The sequence below is a fragment of the Moschus berezovskii genome, chromosome 22 (genome assembly GCF_049115385.1).
Source record: "Moschus berezovskii isolate FMDL1 chromosome 22, NW_MosBer_1.0, whole genome shotgun sequence".
Taxonomy (NCBI): Eukaryota; Metazoa; Chordata; class Mammalia; order Artiodactyla; family Moschidae; genus Moschus; species Moschus berezovskii.
The window spans coordinates 23,170,771-23,194,442 of NC_142481.1; the positions used below are offsets into that span (position 1 = coordinate 23,170,771).

At 45.8% G+C, this 23,672-nt stretch overlaps 1 protein-coding gene across 1 annotated transcript in view; it reads right to left on the reverse strand.

Annotated features, from left to right (window-relative positions):
* Positions 1 to 23,672, reverse strand: part of HYDIN (HYDIN axonemal central pair apparatus protein) — a 415,120-nt gene that overhangs the window by 66,256 nt on the left and 325,192 nt on the right. The window contains exons 39-46 of the mRNA XM_088830541.1: positions 17,171 to 17,350; positions 16,548 to 16,721; positions 13,726 to 13,896; positions 10,499 to 10,716; positions 9,146 to 9,283; positions 5,698 to 5,881; positions 2,928 to 3,069; positions 947 to 1,109 (exon numbers count right to left, since the gene is read on the reverse strand). Of these exons, the coding sequence (XP_088686667.1) occupies positions 947 to 1,109; positions 2,928 to 3,069; positions 5,698 to 5,881; positions 9,146 to 9,283; positions 10,499 to 10,716; positions 13,726 to 13,896; positions 16,548 to 16,721; positions 17,171 to 17,350 (1,370 nt within the window). The remainder of the gene's footprint in view (positions 1 to 946; positions 1,110 to 2,927; positions 3,070 to 5,697; positions 5,882 to 9,145; positions 9,284 to 10,498; positions 10,717 to 13,725; positions 13,897 to 16,547; positions 16,722 to 17,170; positions 17,351 to 23,672) is intronic.

A 23,672-nucleotide genomic window follows, 5' to 3' on the forward strand; every position in this document is an offset into this window, starting at 1 on the left:
TGTGGGTAGATTGCCTTATTTGTGCAGGGGAGGGGAGGGCTGGGTGCCTGCTGTATGTTCCCATCTACAGAGTTCAGCCTAAATATCCTGTTTCAAGTGGAAGTGGACTGAGTGTGGAAGAAGCGCCTACTGAGGGGAGGACTTGCATTTGGAAGGTTGCAGGAGCCTGTTTCTTATCCTTGTTTTGGTGCCTAAGTTTTAAGTGCTCAGACCTGCTCCTTCCTGAGCTCTACCTGATGGTGACTCCTGGACACTGATTCCTCTGCTCTTTCATCTGCCTCCTGGGACCAGTCTGCACCTTGTCTGGGAGTCTGGCTTTAGTTTTACCCTCAGAACTCTTGGGGCTGGAGTGGCCACTGTGCACCCCAACTAGCCACAACCGTCAGCCACTAGCGCCACCCTGGACATTGCTCTGGCCAGTCTGCACCAAGCCTGGGTACCGTGTATCACAGTGGGCAGAGACGGGACAGGCAGACTGATAATCACAAGGACAGCTTATGCTGGAGCCTCTCCCTTGACTGTGGTCAAGGATCAGCTCCCGGTTGAACACACTGACTTGGTGGCTCACTGCAAACAGCTCTTCGCCACCAGTCTGTGTAACACCATCCAGGGGGCTGCAGGAGACATCAGAAGGAGTCAGATCTGGGCACACACACACCTGTTACAGCTCATCCTGTTAAATTCTGGATGGGGTTCATGTCTCTGAACCTCTGAGGAAGGACAGGATGTCACAGGACAGGATTATGGGAAGCACAAGAAAGCACGGGACACACAGTCAGTGCTCAGAAAATGCTGATCCCTCTCCTCCTGCCTTCTGCTCCACCACAGAGTCTACACAGGCCTAGGTCAGCTTTCTGGAGGGGAGATGTGCTGGGCTGATATGCTAGCTGTGGTGGTGGACCACTCTGCACCTGCCTGCCACTGATGGGCGAGGGAGGGATGCTACCTGCCGGCTTGGTATCTGAGATTTCTTCATGGACGGCTCCTCCTTTACGGGTCCCTGCTTTGGCTTTTTATTCTTCCGTTTTAGCTCATCTTCTTCCTTCTGTCGCTCAAGTTCCTGCTGTAGCTTCTTTTCCTGCATCTCCTTTGCCAGTCTCTCCAGCTCCCTTCATTAAGTCAGGCAGAGAAAACAAGAGTTCAGAGGGCCCGGCCCGAGCCCCTCCCCTGCTGAGATCACCTGGTGGGGGAATATGGCGCAGAGCTTTATTGAGCATAAAAACAAGGAAAGAGCAAAAGAAAGATGGATATTATAGGAAGGAAGGAAGATGGAAGGACAGAGAAGAAAAGAAGGAAAGACAGGAGGAAAGGATGGCTCACATCTATCTTTGAATCGTCATTTAGTAAAACTGATAACAGAAGCTCAACTAAGAGGAATTCTCAACTGATCTTTAATTCTATTCCAATCTCCTTTCACAGGAGAGTGAGGCAAGGGCTGTAAATAAGCTGGATGTTATCACCCTTAAAAAACAACTTTCAAAGATTGTTCTGATATCAGTACAGATGTAGCTTTCTACAGTCATGTCTGAGGTTTAGACAAGTAGAAATGATGTTTTTCACAGTGGTCCCCACTCTGGCCCACTTGGAGCCATGGTGCTAGAGCTGAAGGCCACGTTCGTCTCCTTCTCTCTCTTTCTTCCCTCTCCAGCTATGGATTCAGCCCTGTCTGCCCCGCTGCTAACGGCAGAGAGGGCACCAAGCCTGGGCACCACGTATAAACAAAGCGTGGAGGGGATGGCATTTCTGAAGATACGGAGTCCATTTGTTTCCATCTCTGGGAATCCCTGCTTGTTCCTGGCTGCGGTGGCTGCTCACTGAAGTGGACTCATTGTGACTTCATCACTTTGTGTGTGTGTGTGTGCTACAAACAAGTCACTGCTGAGCTCTGAGAATCAGATTTGCATTTCTAAGGTCCCTGTGAGATGAATGCCTGAAAGTAAATGACCTGAATGAGAAAAAAAAAAAAAAAAAGTGATTCTTTTGGAATCCCAAAGCTGGGATTCCTGAGGCCCAGGCATGTTTATAGGAGACCATGCAGGAGATGTGGCTATATAGATACTGATACTGTAGAGGGCATAAAAGCTCCTTGGGGTCCAGTGGGAGGAGTCTGGAGGTAGGGGGAGAGGAGAAAAGGGGATTAAATTATAGGGAGCATCTTGCCCCCCACCAGTGTTTGGAATCCTAGGGAGGGGTAGGCAGTAGACCCCCCTCCCTCCCTTGGCATGTCTGAAGATCTGAGGACAGGACACTGCCCACCTGTATCTGAGACAGCATGAAATCGTGGGCCAAGTCTCGTGGGTGGTATGGAGGGGATTCAGTCAGTCCCATGTGGTCGCCAGGGATGGGCACAGAAGGTGGCTGAGAGCACTGGCCTGGGAGCCTGCCCAGGGTCTCTGGTGAACTGCCCAGGCTGAGGAGCAAGTGGGAGTGGCAGTCAGACCTCAGGGGAGGGACAGCACCACCAAAGGCCAAGACGCTGGCCAGGAAAGGAGGAGAAATGGCTAAGTTATGGAGGGCAACCACCATGCCCACATCACAAGAGTGGCCCCCCAGGTCACCATCTGTGGACACCTGAGCACAGAGGCTGATAAGCCGTAGCTCTCAGGGAACCAGCAGGAGCCCAGGACAGTGCAGGGGCCAGAAGCCCCACCTCTTTTTAAACTACAGCCTCTATCCCTGGGTCCCAAATGTCCCTCAGAAACAAGGAAGGACAGCAGAATGGAGACTTGGGAAGGCTGCAGCAACCAGCACCCTGGTTGTGCAATATACCTGTTTCTGCTCTCAGCAAGTCATCCTCCCAGGTCTCCTGTGGCCACTGCCCCCTCCTTCCCGGCCCCAGTGACCCTGGTCTCCAGGATGGGCCGTGTGCCTGACGGAAATTGCCCCCAGTGGCAGAGCGTCCCTTCTGACCAGCCCCGGACACTGACCTCCTCTTCCTCTCCCGCAGGGCTTGCTGAACCTCGCGGTTGAACATTATTTTCTCCTTTTCTGTCAAGGCATCATATTCTTCCTCATCCATGTTTTGGAGACGCTCCTTCTCTTTCTTCTGTGCTTCCCTGCGTTTGTGCTCTGTGGGGAACAAACAGGAAGGTGGGAAAAACTCACCCACCCACTTTGGCTGCGGGGACCCCAGTGGTTTAGCTCCTGCCTAAGCAGGCTGTGGTGCGTGTGTGACAGGGAGAGGCGGCAGGTTCCACAGGTGGCCTGCCTAATCTCTGGTGGGCTTTCCTGCACTCACATAGTCCCCACAATGGTTTCCATCTGTGGTAGGCTGAACAGAGGCCCCAAAGATATCCATGTGCTAATGCCCAGAACCTGTGAATATGTCACCTTACATGGCAGAAAGAACTCTGCAAATGTAATTAAATTAATGATCTTGAGTTAGGGCATTACCCTGGATTATCTGAGTGGGCCCAATATAATCCCAGAGGTCCACCAGAGGCAGGTAGGAGGGTCAGGGTCAGAGAAGAAGAGCGGACAATGAGGCGGAGTTGCGAGGTAGGAACCACGAGCTGAGGAATGCACAGGGCCTCTAGGAGCCAGAAAGGCGAGGAGGATTCTCCCCTAGAGCCTCCAGAGGAACATGGCTCTGCTGACACCTCAATTTTAGGACTTCTGACTCCCATAACTGTCAGAGAACAAATCTGTGGTAAGTCATCAAGTTTGAAGCAGTGTATTACAGGAGTAATAGGAAAGTAATATACCACCCACTGACTTTACCCATTACTAACACAAGCCACCAAAGTGCTCAGGTGACAGAACTGTCAACTTCCACACCCTGCAGATTCCAGGTCCTGAAGTGTGGTTCACACTTGGCACAAAGGCTCTGGGCTGCTTCTGCACATGTCACAGGCACCACATTCTTGCCTGATGCTTCCCTAAGTTTGAGCTTTGGGCTCAGAGATCTATATCTTGAGTTCTTAGTCTCTAACACTTACCAGAGGATAGTAACAGATCAGAATAATTCTTCCTTCACAGGGCTGTTGTGGGGATCAAACAAACAATCATGCAAGGCACCTAGCCCAGTGCCTAGCACATTCATAAATGTTCAATGACAACTAGATTCTAATATAATAATATTGTATGCTGCCTCAAGACTTTTTTAAATGATTAAAGGAATAGGAACCTATACTGCAACTGTGAAAACTACAGGTAATTGAGAAAATGAAAAGAGATACTTTCTTTCAAAAGTTGATTGTTGAGGGGAAATGAGTTTTCTGGAAACTAGGAATCTGGAGGTTGAAATATTACTGAGAGATGCCTGGTCATTCTCTGGATGAGAATAAAAGGAAGCAGTCTTTGAGTTCTGCTTTGATCCCTGGGTTGGGAAGATCCCCTGGAGAAGGAGAAGCCTACCCACTCCAGTATTCTGGCCTAGAGAATTCCATGGACTGCATAGTTGCAAAGAGTCAGATACAACTGAGCGACTTGCACTTCACTATGAACTGAGAGAGCTCAGTGTTTGTAAATATTTCCTTAAAAGGAAAAGCATTATGATTGGTGCAGACTGTTCTGGAAGACAGAGGCACAGGTGAGTGAGAAAGGGCAGTGATGTGACCGGAGCTGAGGCTGAAGCAGGATTCTGCCTCTGAGGGGTAGTGCCGTCCTCTCCCTTGGGGGCCAACATTTGCTGAGTCTGCTTTTGTCTGCCTCTGAGGGGTAGTGCCGTCTTCTCCCTTGGGGGCCAAGATTTGCTGGGTCTGCTTTTGTCTAAATTTGGAACTTAAGCTAACATTACTTTCTTTGTGTATGTGTGTATGTACTTTTCGATCATTGAAAATTTTTTACAGGCCACTGGAATAACAAAAAAAGCAAAGAATTCAGAGTTACACAGATCTTACTAATATGCTCTTTTATCTTACGTAAAACTTTTGATATCTGTGAGCCTTGTTTTCCACATCTGTAGAATGGAGGCAATAATCCTTGTGAGGACTAAATGACCCAAAGTGTCCTTTAAAGACATTTTAAGTGTACACAGTCTGCTGCAATGCCTGGTACACGATAGGCTAAAATGTAGAAACTGTTTCCTAAAGTTACAAGCTTTGCTGTGGTCTTACAGGAAATTCAAAGTGGGCTTAAAACCGACCAGCTAATGAATTAATGAATGGGACAGCCGAGTAAGGATGGGACCTGAGATGTGGTCCTCCCAGTCAGTGCTCAGTCGTGTCTGACTTTTTGCAGCCACGTGGACAGTAGCCGGCTAGGCTCCTCTGTCCATAGGATTTTTCAGGCAAGAATACTGGAGTGGGTTGCCATCCAGGAGACTGTCCCAACCCAGTGACTGAACCTCCGTCTCCTGTATCTTCTGCATTGGCAGGTGGATTCTTTACCACTGAGCCACCTGGAAGCCCTGTGATACCCTCTGGTAAGCTGTAATTACAGAGAAGATGAAGGGATGTAATGTGATGTCAGGGGAAAGAGGAAGGTGCCCATGGTGAGAAGAGCTGGGTTCCATCCTTCCTTCTGTAATCTCTCAACAGGTCACTCGTGTCTCAGTTTCCTCGCATGCAAAGTAGAAATAAGAACTCCCAGCCACCCTCCAGGGCAGAGGTGGGGCGCCAATGAGATGGTAGATGTAGTTGCACATAAGCCTAATGGGTGCTCACAGCAGGGAAGGACTGTAAATAGCCTAGAGCTCTGTTTAAAGGAAAGACCTAGAGGGCTTGGGAAGGACAGCCCAGGAGGGTATGGCCTTACCTTCTTGCTCATTTTTGGCTTTCTCCTGGGCCTTCATGGCTGCGTAATCCTGGGCCATGTTGATGACATAGATGTGCTCCCGATTGCCGATGGCCTTCAGCAGGCAGAGGAGGGCAGCAGCTGTGTTCCGGGCAAAGAGTGTCTCCAGGCTGTCAAACACCACTCCTCGGTAGCAGTCACTCAGCTGAAACCAGATCACAAACAGTTACTGTGGCCACAGATCATCTGTTCTCCAAGAAGGAAGCTACTTTTTCTTTTGCTGCTGCTTTTACACGTGCTGCCATTGATCCTGGGCCCAGATGAAAGTTCCACTGCCATCCCACCTGCTAGATTCAAGGGACTGTAATTAAACAAGAGAGAAAAATAAAAATGTTTCAGCAGTCATGAAAGATCTTTGCCGTACGTATCTGCAGAGTAAAGGATTTATTCTGTCTCTGTAGAAATCAAGAAAACAAATAATGTTAAGGTGAAAATCTGGGAAGATTCATGAAATACAGGGAAGGAAGATGTGTATAAAAGGTGTCCCTCTGCAGCAAAGACAGCAGATGGGCCGTTTTTATCTTAGTGGTTTTCCTGCCTTGGAGCGTAATGATTTTGGTAACAATAACTACTGTAGAACAGGCCTTGGCTGTGCTGCAGTGTTACTTAAAAGTGTAGCACACAGACTGGCCACCATGGGCTAGAGACTGATTACTACCACTTTCTGATGAGACAAGAATCCTGTGTCAGGAAATCAACTGCTGCAATCAGTACATATACTATAGTACATATACTATTTAGTTTAGCTGCCATTTTTTTCCCTCATAGGGAAGTCAATAAAGGAAGTAGCGCAAACTCTGTATCTCATCAGAGGCCAGTACTATGAGTAGCACAGCTCTCCTGGCTTACTTTGGGTTTTACCAGTGGTCTCGGCCTTTACTCTGGGTTCATGAAAGACATGCACACTTGCTAGACCACTGTGCTCAAACGAGCTGAGAGCAATGGTCCCTTTAACGCAGTAGTGAGTTCAAACCTTAATCTGAATCATTTCTGGTGATTACATGCCTCCTCTTCTAGGAAATTCAAGTCTAATTTTTGTTTCCTTAAATGTGCAATTAATACTGTGGCCCATTCTGGCAAACCAAAGCAAACAAAGAACTCTAAGACCTGGTAAGCAATTTCAGTTCAGTTCAGTCGCTTTAGCAATTTAGTTTTCCGTAATTCATAAGCAGCAAACCCTCCCAAATTCTGATGATCTAGTTTTCTTTTCAAGTACAACATATACTTGGAAAACTCAGCAGTGGCCACAGGACTGGAAAAGGTCAGTTTTCATCCCAATCCCAAAGAAAGGGAATGCCAAAGAATGCTCAAACTACTGCACAATTGCACTCATCTCACACGCTAGTAAAGTCATGCTCAAAATTCTCCAAGCCAGGCTTCAGAAATATGTGAACTGTGAACTTCTGGATGTTTAAGCTGGTTTCAGAAATGGCAGAGGAACTAGAGATCTAATTGCCAACATCTGCTAGATCATCAAAAAAGCAAGAGAATTCCAGAAGAACATCTATTTCTGCTTCATTGACTATGCCAAAGCCTTTGACTGTGTGAATCACAATAAACTGTGGAAAATTCTGAAAGAGATGGGAATCCCAGACCACCTGACCTGCCTCTTGAGAAACCTGTATGCAGGTCAGGAAGCAACAGTTAGAACTGGACATGGAACAACAGACTGGTTCCAAATAGGAAAAGGAGTATGTCAAGGCTGTATATTGTCACCCTGCTTATTTAACTTATATGCAGAGTACATCATGAGAAACACTGGGCTGGAAGAAGCACAAGCTGGAATCAAGATTGCCGGGAGAAATATCAATAACCTCAGATATGCAGATGACACCACCCTTATGGCAGAAAGTAAAGAAGAACTAAAGAGCCTCTTGATGAAAGTGAAAGAGGAGAGTGAAAAGGTTGGCTTAAAGCTCAACATTCAGAAAACGAAGATCATGGCATCCGGTCCCATCACTTCATGGCAAACAGATGGGGAAACAGTGGAAACAGTGGCTGACTCTATTTTTCTGGGCTCCAAAATCACTGCAGATGGTGACTGCAGCCATGAAATTAAAAGACGCTTACTCCTTGGAAGGGAAGTTATGACCAACCTAGACAGCATATTAAAAACGAGAGACATTACTTTGTCAACGAAGGTCTAGTCAAGGCTATGGTTTTTCCAGAGGTCATGTATGGATGTGAGAGTTAGACTATAAAGAAAGCTGAGTGCCGAAGAATGAATGCTTTTGAAATGTGGTGTTGGAGAAGACTCTTGAGAGTCCCTTGGACTGCAAGGAGATCCAACCAGTCCATCCTAAAGGAGATCAGTCCTGGGTGTTCATTGGAGGGACTAATGTTGAAGCTGAAACTCCAATACTTTGGCCACCTGATGCGAAGAGCGGACTCATTGGAAAAGACCCTGATGCTGGGAAAGACTGACGGCAGGAGAAGGGGACAACAGAGGATGAGATGGTTGGATGGCATTACCGACTCAATGGACATGGGTTTGGGTGGACTCTGGGAGTTGGTGATAGACAGGGAGGCCTGGCATGCAGTTCATAGGGTTGCAAAGAGTCGGACATGACTGAGCGACTGAACTGAACTGAACTAAACAACACTCATGAAAAATCAAAATGAAAAGAAATAGTTACTGTATTTCTGACTTTAAGAGCCATATATCATTATAAAATAATTCAGAAATGTATGAAGATTAAAAGCCTATCATCTTGCTAGCCAAAGATAACCACAGTTAACATGTATTTTAAGGATTTTTATTATGTGTATGATATACATTTATAAATATTTTTAGAGAAATATAATTACGGTTTACATACTACTTAATAATCTGATTTTCTCAGTTAATAACATGGTGGTCATAGTTTAGTCACATCCAACCCTTTGTGACCCCTGGACAGTAGCCTCCCATTCTCCTCTGCTCATGGGATTCTCCAGGCAAGAACACTGGAGTGGATTGCCATTTCCTCCTCCAGGGGATCTTTCCAACCCAGGAATTGAGCCTGGGTCTCCTGAACTGCAGGTAAATTCTTTACCAGTTGAGCTGTGTAAACACTTATTTTACCACAATTTACATCACTCCAAATTCTAACTCATCATGGCTCCACGTTATGATTTTTAACATACTCATGAGGGCTGTACCATGACTCTGTATACACGTGTGTTTTGAATGTGCTACCTTCTGCTCACTGGTCCTTAAGGTGAGTGTGGTTTCAGCCAGCAGACAGCCAGGGTCAGAGACTGAGGAGGGCTATCAAAAGGACAAAAGAGGGTGAAGAAACCCATCTTTCCTCTCCGAGGCCCCTGGGTTCTGAGCTGCTGTGTGTGGGCAATGGCTCAGAACCTCAGCAGACAGCAGGGGCACAGGCGTGTAAGCCCTGCCTCTCCACGCAGGTAGGTGTGGACGCACCTGAATTCGGTCGGCCAGGATCTGAGTGAACAGCTCCTCAGGGAGCACACAGCTCACGAGCCCGGCATCACCTCCAACACTGGTACTGACACTGAGTCGACGCTGCGTGGGCCCCGAGGGGAGAGGGCTGGAGGAGACCTGTTTCGGGAGAGAAGGGTCAGGAGCTGGAATCCGGAAGCCTGGTGTTTCAACAGCCCCTCCACTTAACAGGCCATGTGACCCTGGGGAAATCATCTACTCTCTGGGTCTCACTTCCTCATCTATAAAATGGGGGTTGTACTGTAAACTGGAAGATTCCTATCTCACTTGAATAACTGCTGTTAAGTTTCAAGTAGGAACACTGTGGAAGACGCCTGGTATGTGTATTGAACAGCAAACGTTTGTTCATTCATTCAAACATTTGTTCACTTCTACTCTCCACCCTGCTTCCCCCACAAGTAGCTGTATCTATTTTCACACCTTTACTGACTCTAGAGGAAGATGGCACCCATTTCCTTCAACTATTCTTAATCCTGGTCTTCCCCGCCACATTTCCTTGGAATCTCTTTCCCTCTTGGGAAGATCATCATCTGATACTTCTCCAGGAGTTCCTATCTTTAGAGAACCTGCTTGTGCCTCTACCTCCTTTCACAGAAAGAACTCTCTTGATCCTGGGTTTGCTCCTCCAATGACTGTTTGGTCTTTTCTCCCTTTCTTTCAAATATCTCAGAAGCTTGCACTCATCTGACTCTGGTTCCCACCAACAATCCACTGTGCCACCCGCTCTCTCTGGCTTCAGCCCCTGCTATTCAGCCGAGATTGTTCTTGAAGTCCCTCGGCACATGACTCAAACACTCTGGCTTCTTTATGACTTTTCAAGACTCCCCTGCAGCCCTCCCACAATTTATATTAGTGGTTCCATCCTTAATATTCCTTTAGAAGTAGGTTGAACCATATGAAGTTGTTGCAACAGAGGTCTCAAGTGGTTGAATACTGTCAATTTCATATCAATTTCGTATGGTTTAACCTAATTCTTTTTACATACCTCTTTTGTCCTAATCTCATTTTATTGCAAATAAAATGTGTGGTGATCACCCTCATCACCCTCTTAGTTCAGCCTGAGTGCAGGGTTTTGCTTTATTTATCTTCACTTTGCCAGGACCTGACCTGCTTCACACTTGGTAGAAGAACACTCCTTTCAGGAGTGGTACAGGGGTAGTACCCAGGCCTGCCTGGCCAGGGCAGCTGTAGGAATGAGGTTGTGCTGACCCAGATGCAAGATGCCAGGAGGAGGAGGGGTAGGAGAAGGAGGGGAACTAGGGGGAAGGAGGAGGGGGAATCCCAACCCTCCTTCTGGGGAGCCCTGATTTGTACCTGGGGCGTTTCGGACGAGTGCTGGTGATGCTGCTTCTGAGACCCAGAGCCGTGGCTCTCTGCCTTGCCCTTGGTGAGCAGCACACTCCCACGCACAGGCTTGGTAGGTTTAACTTCGGGAGTTACCAGAGTGCACTCCGAAGTTAACTTGCCCAGGGTCTCACTGCTCAGTCGCAACTGTCCCATGGCATTCTGACTCACAGCAGCAGACTCCTGGGCTACACGGAAAGAGTGGGTTTATATTGAAAATCACCTCAGGATAATAAAGAAATAATAGGGAGGATGGCAAGTTGAAACTTAGTGTGATTCTTCTGGGGATGGCACAGCCACCTCCACCTGCGGCTGGCCCAGCAGGGCTGGGAGAAGTGACTCTACCACTGGGGGTGGATGGTGATGATGGTGGGTGTGTGCCCAGTCTGGGCTGGAGCCCCGGCCTACACTGCTCATCTTCTCAGGGGATCCCACGAGCCTCTGCCCCCCCTTCTCTTCCAGCCCAGAAGGTAATCATTTCCGAAACTGCTGGTACGACCACAGCCCTGCCTGCCTGGGAAACCTCACATGATTATTACTGTGCAGTTTTATAGTCTTTTGTTCTCACTAAACCTTCAAAATCCAGCACGTATCATACACATACAGCACACCTCAGTTTGGACTTGGCACATTTCAAGCAGCCAGCAGGACCTATGTGGGACCCATGGGTTTAGATTGGTCACTTCCACCTCAGTACAGCAAACACTTCACAGCAAACAGCAAATGTAGGTCTGGGTTTAACCCCCACCATTGAAAGTGCTTTCTATGAAGTCACCAGTGACTTCTGAACTATGAACTATAGCTGTCCTCTTCTCAGGGATCATTCAATTTGAACTTTCAGCCATCTCTGATTATATTCACTTACTGATTTAATACATGTCTGTAAATGTTTATTGTGTCTACTATGTGCCAGGCACTGCTCTAGATGCCAGGAATACATTAGTGACAAAAACTAACACAAATCTCTGCCTCAGAAGCTCACATTCCTGTGGGGGTGGGGGGAAGATAGACAGTAGAGTAAGTAGAATAAATAGTATGTTAACTAGGGATAAGGGCTGTGAGAAAAATAAAGCGGGAAGGGTCCCCCAGACTCTTAACTAGGACTATGGAGAGACATGAAAGTCCTTCTGGCCCCTCTCCAGCAGCCCTCCTGATTGCCCCTGCCTCTGACCTTCACTCTGCCTTCTCCACCTCCCCTGGCTTCCCTGCCTCTGCCTCCTCCTGAAAGATAAGTGTTCTCCAAGGTCCCATCCTGCCCTGTGTCCGTCTCTCTCTTCTCTTTCTGGAACTTTCTGGAATGATTTCCTACACTTCAGCAGCCACATCTCTCACTTTGTTGAGGAAGTCTCTCCCAATCATTAAGTCTTTAGCTTGACATTACTTTTTCAGGGAGTTCAAATTTACGATTTGTCAAGGGACATCAACACAGCTCCAAAGACCTCTGAGAAATGCAGCTTGACAGAAAAGGAAATCAAAAAAATCTAACAGAAGTGGAATTATGATGCAGCTTGGGGTTCCCTCTAAAGGGTGCCAGAATATGCCACCCCCCAAAAAAGACTATAGAAGCTCAGGATATGCCACCTCGAAACATGCTGCTTTGATATACTGGCTATTCTAAGCTAAGCACCTGAAAAAAGCAGTAAATGCAAGGAGTGGCTTTCTCTGACCTCCCCCCAGCCACTTAAAGACAGAGTCTCCCTAAGAAGCTCCATTGTCACAAATCCCGTCCAGGGAAGTTTCATCAACCAAGGAGATGGACTCTTATCACAGAAGAAAGACTCAAGTCCACACTACACCCAAACCATCAGAAGTCATCATACCTCCCATCCATCCTCCTAAGGCCCCTTCATCTTTCCTAAAAACCACTGACCCTAACCGAACAGGACCACAACCCCCTTTCCTTTTCCTATTAGGTGGTATTTACTTCTGAATTCTAAAGCTACTCATTTCCCCCTGAGTATTGCCCATGGAAACATGAAGTATACATGTTAATAAACTTGTTCTTCTCTTGTTAATTTGTTTTTTATTACAGGGGCACTCACTCAAGAAATCAGAAAAGTAGAGAGAAAATTATTTTTTCTTCCCTACACCACTAAAAAGCTGTTTCTCTCATCTTCCCAGCAAAGAATCTCCCATTTCTCCTGAAAGCCCCAGCCAGGTCTACCAACTAGTGAGCGTGGGACACCATCAGGAATGACATCATGCTGTTCTAAGCATTCCTATTATAAGAATGAGTTTACTCTCAGCAGGCGCTCGGCTTTATAGTCCACAGATTTTCTCCCACTGAGCAGCTGCTTTCCGGCCCCACAGGTCTTTAGAGGACCTGAGGGAGCCAGGATTCTTAACCTCTGGTAGATAAGGCCATACTACTTAGTACTTAGTAGTAAGTACTACTACTATGGGGCTTAAAAACTCAATTTTCCTCTCCAGTAAACTTTCTCCTCCCCCATGTCCCCTGTCTTGGTAAATGACCTAACTCTCTTTCTGGTTTCTGTAACTGGTAATCGAGTGTGGCCACCTTGAATGCCTTCCCCTCTTTCAGTTCCCTGCCATGCAGGTCACTCAGCCCACTCACATTCAGCTTCACTACTGCTTTCTTTATAAGACACCACAAGAGTGCCTTTCCTCCTGTGACTTTCTGGCTATTTCTCCCACAGGGTGAAAAGTGCCCAATTCCTCTTTTCCTTCAAAATACAATCCAAATGCCTAAGCTCAGCACTAAGGTCAACTGTGATTGCCCTCAACCTGTCTTCCCACCTCTGACTTACCGTCCCTGCTCTCTTGGTCTGGAATGTCCTTATCTTCATCTTTGCCTGTCAACCTTCTCCTTCTTCAAAGCCCATTTCCCTGAAAACTTCCCCAAATGCTTGTTGGAACTCACTTATCCCAAAGTTGGTGTGTTGCAGAAGCTGGTACTTCTGTTACATATTGCCCTCTGCTCTGCACGTCAGTCCCCGCTCCAGGGGTCACCCGCAAAGATGTGGGCCACAGTCACCCTGCTCCCTGTAGTGCCAAGTGCACTGGGCAGCCAGGAGAGTGGATGTCTGTGGGAGAGAATTCTCTGGGCTGCTGATGGGCAACAGGTTATAAGTCAGCCTTCAATGGAGCTGTGGGATAAAAGCTCAGGGGGGAAACTGAGCATCGCCAGTGGGATTTGGGCCAGCCGGCCACAAAGAGTCAGAGGAAATGGCTCTCACCAGACTCCTCCTCCTTCATGGACTGTTCTATGGCAGCCCGAATGCAGAGCTCCCGGGCTCGGATGCCTGCGATATTGTTGCTGTCAGAGATGGCTTCCAGCACGACAGAGTCAAGGTTCAGGCAGGCAGCGCTGTAGTACCTGGCCATGTTGACTGCGGTGGCGGACTTTCCTACAAAAAAGGTCAGGGGGTTGAATTTCACAGCTCTCATTTGCTCACTGTTCTCAACAGAAGAAGTTTCTAGGTCAGAGGCTCTTATAAAGTGACCTCTCCAAGGTCCTGGCCTCTAAGTCTCTTGTGTGGCAGCCAAGAAAAGAGGGAAGACTTGAGCCAGGAGTCATAACTAAGGGTTCTGGTCCAAATTCTACCCCTGAATAGCCGTGTGCTATGGCAATCCACATTCCCTCTGGATTTTTTCCTCAGCTTAAAAAGTGATTCTAGAAGATGAACTTTAAAAATCTTGTAGCTCTTACTTCCCTCATTCTACTGGGAAGAGACTTTGGTTTAAAGAATAATTTGTGTTGATGTCTGTTTTTCTCATTCAAAATACCTGCTCATTAAAAAAAGAAAGCAGAAAATTCAGAAATAACAGAAGGAAAAAAAAAGATCCATAATTTACTCACCCAGAGAGATTATAGTTAGCATATGGCTGCTATTTATGCATCTGTAATTATTTTATTTACATTTCTTATTTAAAAAAGTAGTGGGCTAGGTGGTAGACTGAATAATCCCCCACCCTAAGATGTCCACATCCTGATCCCTGAAGCCTGCGATGCTCAGTCGTGTCTGACTCTTGGTGACCCCATGGCCTGTAGCCCGCCAGGCTCCTCTGTCCATGGAGATTCTCCAGGCAGGAATACTGGACTGGGTAGCCTTTCCCTCCTCCAGGGGATCTTCCCAACACAGGGATCGAACCCAGGTCTTCCGCATTGCAGGCAGATTCTTTACTGACTGAGCCACCAGGGAAGCCCAGAGCCTGTAATATGGTACCTTATATGGTAAAGGGACTTTGCAGGTGTGATTAAATAAAGGATCTTGATGTGGGGGAGTGCTCTGGGTTATCTGGGTGGGCCCAGTATAATAACAAGGGTCCTTACAAGAGAAACAGGGTGGACAGAGTGAGAACAGGTGATGTGATGATGAAAACAGAGAGACAGAGAGAGACAGACAGACTAGAAGATGCTATGAGGCTGGTTTTGAAGATGGAGGAAGAGGCCATGAGCCAAGGAATGGAGATAACTTTTCTAGAAACAAGAAAAGGCAAGGAAATGGATTCTCCTCCTACAGCTTTGAGAAAGGATGCAGCCCTGTTGACCCATTCTAGACTTCTAATCTCCAGAACTCTAAGAAAGTTTTAAGACACTAAATTTGTGGTTATTTGTTGCAGTAGCAATAGGAAATGAACAGATTACAAATTGTAAGCATGATTCTTTTTCCACTTAAAACGATATATCATGAACCTTTTTCTATTCATTTAATACACTTCAATGGTACTTTTGTAAATTGTCATAGTATCCAGACAAAATTTACCATTTTAACTGTTTTTAAGTGCACAGCTTAAAAAGCTAAGTATATTCCCAATGTTGTGCAACCATAACCACCATCCATCTCCAGCATTTTTCATCTTTCCAAACTGAAATTCTGTACCATTAAACAATAACCTCTCATTCCTCCCTTTGCTCAGCCTCTGGAAATCACCATCCTACTTCATGTCTCTATAAATACGATGACTCTAGGGTCCTTATATAAATGGAACCAAACAGTAATTGCTATTTCACGTCTTGCTTATTTCACTTAGCATAATGTCTTCAAGGTTCATCTATGTTGCAGCGTGTGTGAGAATTTCCTTCCTTTTATGGGTGAATAATATCCCACTTTACCACATTTAGTTTATCCACTCACCCATCAATGGACAGTTGGGCTGTGTCCACCTTGTGGCTATTGTGAGTAATGCTGCCATGAAAATGGGTGCACAGGACACTGTTTTTAAAGGTGATATGATTCACTACATGAATGCATGCCTGCCTGCATGTGAAGTCACTTTAGTCGTGTCCTCGAGAATGTACTATGGTTTAATTAACTAGTCCCCCATACCGAATACTTCAACTGCTCCCAAATTTTTAGTATGGCTAACAATGCTGCAGAGAACACCAAATGCAGTTAGTCTTTATCCATATGATTACTTTCCTAAGATAAATTTTTAGAAATAATACTGCCAGGTCAAAGAGTTTGCGGAGAAGGAAATGGCAACCCATTCCAGTACTCTTGCCTGGAAAATCCCATGGACAGAGGAGCCTGGTGGGCTGCAGTGCATGGGGTCACTAAGAGTCGGACACGACTGAGCAACTTCACTTTCACTTTTCACTTTCATGCATTGGAGAAAGAAATGGCAACCCACTCCAGTGTTCTTGCCTGGAGAATCCCAGGAACGGGGGAGCCTGGTGGGCTGCCGTCTATGGGGTCGCACAGAGTCGGACACGACTGAAGTGACTTAGCAGCAGCAGCAGCAGCAAAGAGTTTGCACATATTTCCCCCACCACTCTTCTTAAATGACTTAATGTCTTGGATTTTTCTTTAATATTTTAATGCTATTAAATTATTGAAAGAATACAAGCTCCAACAATTCAGAGATGAATTAATTAAAAATGAGGTGTCCCTGCTCTTTCTCTAACTTTGTATCTCTGAAGTTGGCAATGTAACAATTTAGGGATAATCCTTTGGTACATAAATCTCAAACAGAAGAGTATTTTATTGCCTCAAAACTGCACATGCAAATTTCACTGTAAATTTATCCCAAAGCAACTCTTTAGGCCTGTGCATACCTGACAAGGGCGTCCCATGGATGATGATGGCGATGCCTTTCCGGTTCTTGGCCATGCGGCCTTCTGCTGAGATGTCAATGCCCAGGTAGCGAGCAATGGCCCTGCTCACTGGGTTGTTCTCTACTTCTCCGACCTCCTCCGCAGAGTAGCTGTCAATGCTCTGAATCTTGTCAGCTGCAAATTAAAAATACACATGCGCACATGAGTGCATGTGGACACACCCACAATTCACACGGGTTCTGATGAAAACGGGATGACTTTTCTTAGCCTGCATGTTATTTTAAAATGACCAGCACAATCTGCTGCATCACTCACCTCACAGCAGACGAAAGGGCCCTTTTTTGCTAATAATTTGTCCATGGCTACTAGAATTGAAAACACAGATTACTCTCTGATTCTTAATCCCATCTGGGGGAATCTCTCCTGCTTAAAAATAACACTGGAAACTAGTGTTTGCAATAGTAAGGGACATGGCTAAATAATGATGGACTGCTCAAACTGTAGAATTAACGCCTGACTGTGCTAGTTAAACGTGTTTTATGGAGAAAGGTGAAAGGCACTGAACAGACTTTCCGCTTTTGCTTAGAAGGATATGGTACCCGAACGTTAACATGCATGATTACTTTGAAACATGATTTTTTCCAGGCTTTCCTCATCCTCCTCCTCCTCTGGGTAGGTCTTGGATTCGACCAATGGGACGTGCCGCTCTTCCAGGTTGGACGTGACAGAGATCCCACGGCTGAGCGAGGTCCTCTTTGTGCTCACTGAAGTGCCCTGCTCTGACGAGGGCCCGTCGTCCTCTTCTGCCGGGGGGAACAGGATGGAAACACACAGCAAGAGTCAGGAAGAGGACCAGGGAGATGGGGCAAAGAAGGGAAGAGATGAGGAGGAGAATCACTGAACTGGTTACCATCAGCCTGGACCGTCTGACCCAAATTAAAAAGAACTGCAGTCAGTCTACCTTTAAATTTCTCTGCCCAGAGTGTTTCCACATTTTAACATTAAAAAAAGATACCAAAGTTACACATTCGCTCCAGAAAATTTGGAACATTCCAAAGAGCAAAAATGATAAAATTTAGCTGCAGAAAGTGATACAAAAAAATGGTGGTAGAGGAACGGCGGCGGCTTCATCGGATACCAGAGTGGAAGAGCCACAGCCTCTCAGATTTTTAATTTTTCCAAACTGAAGTTGGGATCATACTGTACGCACACCAATTTGTAGCCTGCTTTCCTCCTTTTCATGAGCATGGTTGAGCACATCTACTACTGTATATGCCCCAAACCCTCCTCACTGTCCTGATTCCACAGTTTCAGTGAGTGCATCGGGTTGTCATTGTACAAGGTCCGCTCTGCCCTGGAGCTAAGACATCCTCTTTGTTTAATTTTGGATTTGAGTCAGAGAGGTTGTAGCTCTCCTGGGAATGGCAGCAGTGCAACTTGGAGCTGCTAGCCTTCCCTGGACGTGGTCTGGAAGCAGAGGAGGATGGATCCTCTGTGTGACAGCAGAGTGAGCAGGAGCTCAGAGAGGTGCTGGGGAGGAGCAGAGCGAGCGCGTCCCTGGACTCCTGCTGACCCTCAGGTCGCAGCTGCAGACCAACTTTTCATGGGCCAAATGGAAAGGTGTGTAGGACAGGGATGAGAGCAACAGGGCCCTTCCTGACCCTCATTAATTCCTCTCTACCCTAAAGCTTCTCATGGCTCTCTGCCTTGGGCCACCAGGCAATCCTGGGTCCACCCCCCAACCCTTCCTGACTGTGAGCTCTCAAAGGCAGGGGCTGGTTTCACTGATCTCCCTTCCAGCACGTCAGCTCAGTGCTTGGAACACAATGGGTGCTTCTTATGGACTTAACTAGTTTCCAAAAAATTTATTTGCTGAAGTCCTAAGCCCCCCACCCTCACCCCGGTGTGCCAGAATGTGACTACTTGAAGACACAGCCTTTAAACAGGTAATTAAGTTTAAATGAGGTCATGTGAGTGTCCCAATCCATCCACAGTCCAACACAACTGGTGTTCTTACAGGAAGAGATTAGGACACAGACACATGGGGGTAAGTCCCTGTGAACACAGAGCAGGAAGACCGCCATCTACAAGAAGGGAGGGTCACAGAAAACAACTCCACCAGCACCTTAATCTTGGATCTCTAGCCTCCAGAATCATGAGAAAATAAGTTTCACTTGGTTAAGCCCCCAAGTCTGTGGTATCTGCAATGGCAGTTCTGGAGAACAATATGCTCAGTGAATACAACCAGGATAATAGGTGGACAGGCAGCCTTCTTCTTTCCTCTCCTTTTAGAGCAAACTAATGTCCTCAGCGATCAATGCAAGGAAATAGAGGAAAATAGCAGAATAGGAAAAACAAGAGATCTCTTCAAGAAAATTAGAGATTCCAAGGGAACATTTCATGCAAAGATGGGCTCGATAAAGGACAGAAATGGTATGGACCTAACAGAGGCAGAAGATATTAAGAAGAGGTGGCAAGAATACACAGAAGAACTGTACAAAAAAGATCTTCATGACCAAGATAATCAAGATGGTGCGATCACTAACCTAGAGCCAGACATCTTGGAGTGGGCCTTAGAAAGCATCACTACGAACAAAGCTAGTGGAGGTGATGGAATTCCAGTTGAGCTATTTCAAATCCTGAAAGATGATGCTGTGAAAGTGCTCCACTCAGTATGCCAGCAAATTTGGAAAACTCAGCAGTGGCCACAGGACTGGAAAAGGTCAGTCTTCATTCCAATCCCAAAGAAAGGGAATGCCAAAGAATGCTCAAACTACCGCACAATTGCACTCATCTCACACGCTAGTAAAGTCATGCTCAAAATTCTCCAAGCCAGGCTTCAGCAATAGGTGAACTGTGAACGTCCAGATGTTCAAGCAGGTTTTAGAAAAGGCAGAGACACCAGAGATCAAATTGCCAACATCTGCTGGATCATGGAGAAAGCAAGAGAGTTCCAGAAAAACATCTATTTCTGCTTCATTGACTATGCCAAAGCCTTTGACTGTGTGGATCACAATAAACTGTGGAACATTCTGAAAGAGATGGGAATACCAGACCACCTGACCTGCCTCTTGAGAAACCTGTATGCAGGTCAGGAAGCAACAGTTAGAACTGGACATGGAACAATAGACTGGTTCCAAATAGGAAAAGGAGTACGTCAAGGTTGTATATTGTCACCCTGCTTATTTAACTTCTATGCAGAGTACATCATGAGGAATGCTGGGCTGGATGAAGCACAAGCTGGAATCAAGATTGCTGGGAGAAATATCAATAACCTCAGATAAGCAGATGACACCACCCTTATGGCAGAAAGTGAAGAGGAACTCAAAGGCCTCTTGATGAAAGTGAAAGAGGAGAGTGAAAAGGTTGGCTTGAAGCTCAACATTCAGAAAACGAAGATCATGGCATCTGGTCCCATCACTTCATGGGAAATATATGGGGAAACAGTGGAAACAGTGTCAGACTTTATTTTTGGGGGCTCCAAAATCACTGCAGATGCTGATTGCAGCCATGAAATTAAAAGACACTTACTCCTTGGAAGGAAAGTTATGACCAACCCAGATAGTATATTAAAAAGCAGAGACATTACTTTGCCAACAAAGGTCCGTCTAGTCAAGGCTATGGTTTTTCCAGTGGTCATGTATGGATGTGAGAGTTGGACTGTTGAAGAAAGCTGATCACTGAAGAACTGATGCTTTTGAACTGTGGTGCTGGAGAAGACTCTTGAGAGTCCCTTGGACTGCAAGGAGATCCAACCAGTCCATTCTAAAGGAGATTCTAAAGGGTGTGGAGAAAAGGAACCCTCTTACACTGTTTGTGGGAATGCAAACTAGTACAGCCACTATGGAGAACAGTGTGGAGATTCCTTAAAAAACTGGAAATAGAACTGCCATACGACCCAGCAATCCCACTCCTGGGCATACACACCGAGGAAACCAGAATTGAAAGAGACACATGTACCCCAATGTTCATTGCAGCACTGTTTATAATAGCCAGGACACGGAAGCAACCTAGATGTCAGGAATGGATGGATAAGAAAGACGCAGACGAATGGATAAGAAAGCTGTGGCACATTTACACAATGGAGTATTACTCAGCGATTAAAAAAAAAAAACATTTGAATTAGTTCTAATGAGGTGGACGAAACTGGAGCCTATTATACAAAGTGAAGTAAGCCAGAAACAAAAACACCAATACAGTATATTAACACATATATATGGAATATAGCAAGAGAATAACGATAACCCTGTATATGAGACAACAGCAGAGACTTGGATGTGTGGAGAAGTCTTTTGGACTCTGTGGAAGAGGGCAAGGGTGGGATAATTTGGGAGAATGGATTGAAGTATGTATATTATATTATCATAGGTGAAACAAGTCTGACATGGTTGGGGGCTCCCCACCTCAACACTCTGTGGATTTAAGAGGCCGTTCCTTCTGGAAGTGTATAAATTAGCCTGGGATAGAACCTGTATGCTGAATTTACTAATTAAGAAATGAGAAACCAGAACTATAAAGGTGGCATAGAAATACAAGAAACTATTCTTAAGTAATCTTTTAAAATTTTGAACAGAGTTACAGATTTTGCCATTTGTTATAAACTGGTACATGTAATTTAACCAGAACCATGAGAAAGTTGGTATTGTGTGAATTCTGAGGCACTTTCGACATGTTGTAGGAGTGATGTGGCCTTTCTTGAGTTTTACACATTCATAAGTGAATGGTCTGTATCTCGTGCCTTTGTTGGTTTTCTGTGAGCTGTAGTTTCTGAGAAATGAGCAGCTCTCATTCCTGCAACTCTTGTAACCCAGTCATTCGTGTGCCTCCTTCATGAGGATCCAGTGCGGCTGTGGTGCTGTTGTCCCTCTGATAGGAACTCTAATTCAGTGTAAAGCCCCAAAGATCTGTTACTTATTTTTATTTTATATTGTACTATATTTCATTTACAGTGTTGTGTTTGTTTCAGGTGTATAGCAAAGTGATACAGTCATATATATATATGAATTAACAAAAGCAGTGCCCATCTTTTGATGGGGAGCTCGTGGTTTATAATATAAATGGCATTATTTTGAGAGAGGGATAACTTAGGTATGGCATTGGGTTTTTTTTGTTTTTGCAGCTTGAGGCAGTTGTAAAATAACTTAATGTAGCTTTTTGCAACTGTGTATTCTATAGTATTTTTTTCATTTGGTGAAATTTTAACTGTTAATGTTTTTGGCACTGTGCTTTGTACCGTTTATTAAATAAAAATTAAAAAAAATAAAGGAGATCAATCCTGGGTGTTCATTGGAAGGATTGATGCTAAAGCTGAAACTCCAATACTTTGGCCACCTCATGTTAAGAGTTGACTCACTGGAAAAGACTCTGATGCTGGGAGGGATTGGGGGCAGGAGGAGAAGGGGACGACAGAGAATGAGATGGCTGGATGGCACCACTGACTCAATGGACATGAGTTTGAGTGAACTCTGGGAGTTGGTAATGGACAGGGAGGTCTGGTGCGCTGTGATTCATGGGGTCGCAAAGAGTCGGACACAACTGAGCGACTGAACTGAACTGAACTGAATGTTCTCCAACTAGCTTCTGTCTCCCTAAGAGACAATGAGACAGCTTTAAGGGCAGGAGAAATGGACTTCATTCATTCACTTTAACAGCATACATGTATCGGGCACTAACTTCCAGATGTTCAAGCAGGTTTTAGAAAAGGCAGAGACACCAGAGATCAAATTGCCAACATCCGCTGGATCATGGAGAAAGCAAGAGAGTTCCAGAAAAACATCTATTTCTGCTTCATTGACTATGCCAAAGCCTTTGACTGTGTGGATCACAATAAACTGTGGAACATTCTGAAAGAGATGGGAATACCAGACCACCTGACCTGCCTCTTGAGAAACCTGTATGCAGGTCAGGAAGCAACAGTTAGAACTGGACATGGAACAATAGACTGGTTCCAAATAGGAAAAGGAGTACATCAAGGTTGTATATTGTCACCCTGCTTATTTAACTTCTATGCAGAGTACATCATGAGGAATGCTGGGCTGGATGAAGCACAAGCTGGAATCAAGATTGCTGGGAGAAATATCAATAACCTCAGATATGCAGATGACACTACCCTTATGGCAGAAAGTGAAGAGGAACTCAAAGGCCTCTTGATGAAAGTGAAAGAGGAGAGTGAAAAGGTTGGCTTGAAGCTCAACATTCAGAAAACTAAGATCATGGCATCTGGTCCCATCACTTCATGGGAAATATATGGGGATACAGTGGAAACAGTGTCAGACTTTATTTTTTTGGGCTCAAAAATCACTGCAGATGCTGATTGCAGCCATGAAATTAAAAGACGCTTACTCCTTGGAAGGAAAGTTATGACCAGCCTAGATAGCATATTAAAAAGCAGAGACATTACCTTGCCAACCAAGGTCCGTCTAGTCAAGGCTATGGTTTTTCCAGTGGTCATGTATGGATGTGAGAGTTGGACTGTGAAGAAAGCTGAGTGCCGAAGAATTGATGCTTTTGAACTGTGGTGCTGGAGAAGACTCTTGAGAGTCCCTTGGACTGCAAGGAGATCCAACCAGTCCATTCTAAAGGAGATCAATCCTGGGTGTTCATTGGAAGGACTGATGCTAAAGCTGAAACTGCAATACTTTGGCCACCTCATGCAAAGAGTTGAATCACTAGAAAAGACTCTGATGCTAGGAGGGATTGGGGGGTAGGAGGAGACGGGGACGACAGAGAATGAGATGGCTGGATGGCATCACCGACTCGATGGACATGAGTTTGAGTGAACTCCGGTAGTTGGTGATGGACAGGGAGGCCTGGCGTGCTGTGGTTCATGGGGTCGCAGAGAGTCGGACATGACTGAGCGACTGGACTGAACTGAATGATGTATCAGGTGCTGGTCCATGAAGTGGGTTTACATTGGGGAATACATGGTCACTGCCTTTATGGGGGCTTCTTGTCTGCGGGGGTTGGGTGTGAAGAAAATACACATGATGACTATTATGCAAAAGAAAGAAAGAAAGAATGGGGAAAGTGGATTTCCAGGATGAGGGCACAGGGAAGAAGGGAAGACAAGCGAGCACCCCAACAAGCTACACAATCCTACAGGTCACCCTGGAACCTTGTTGTTCA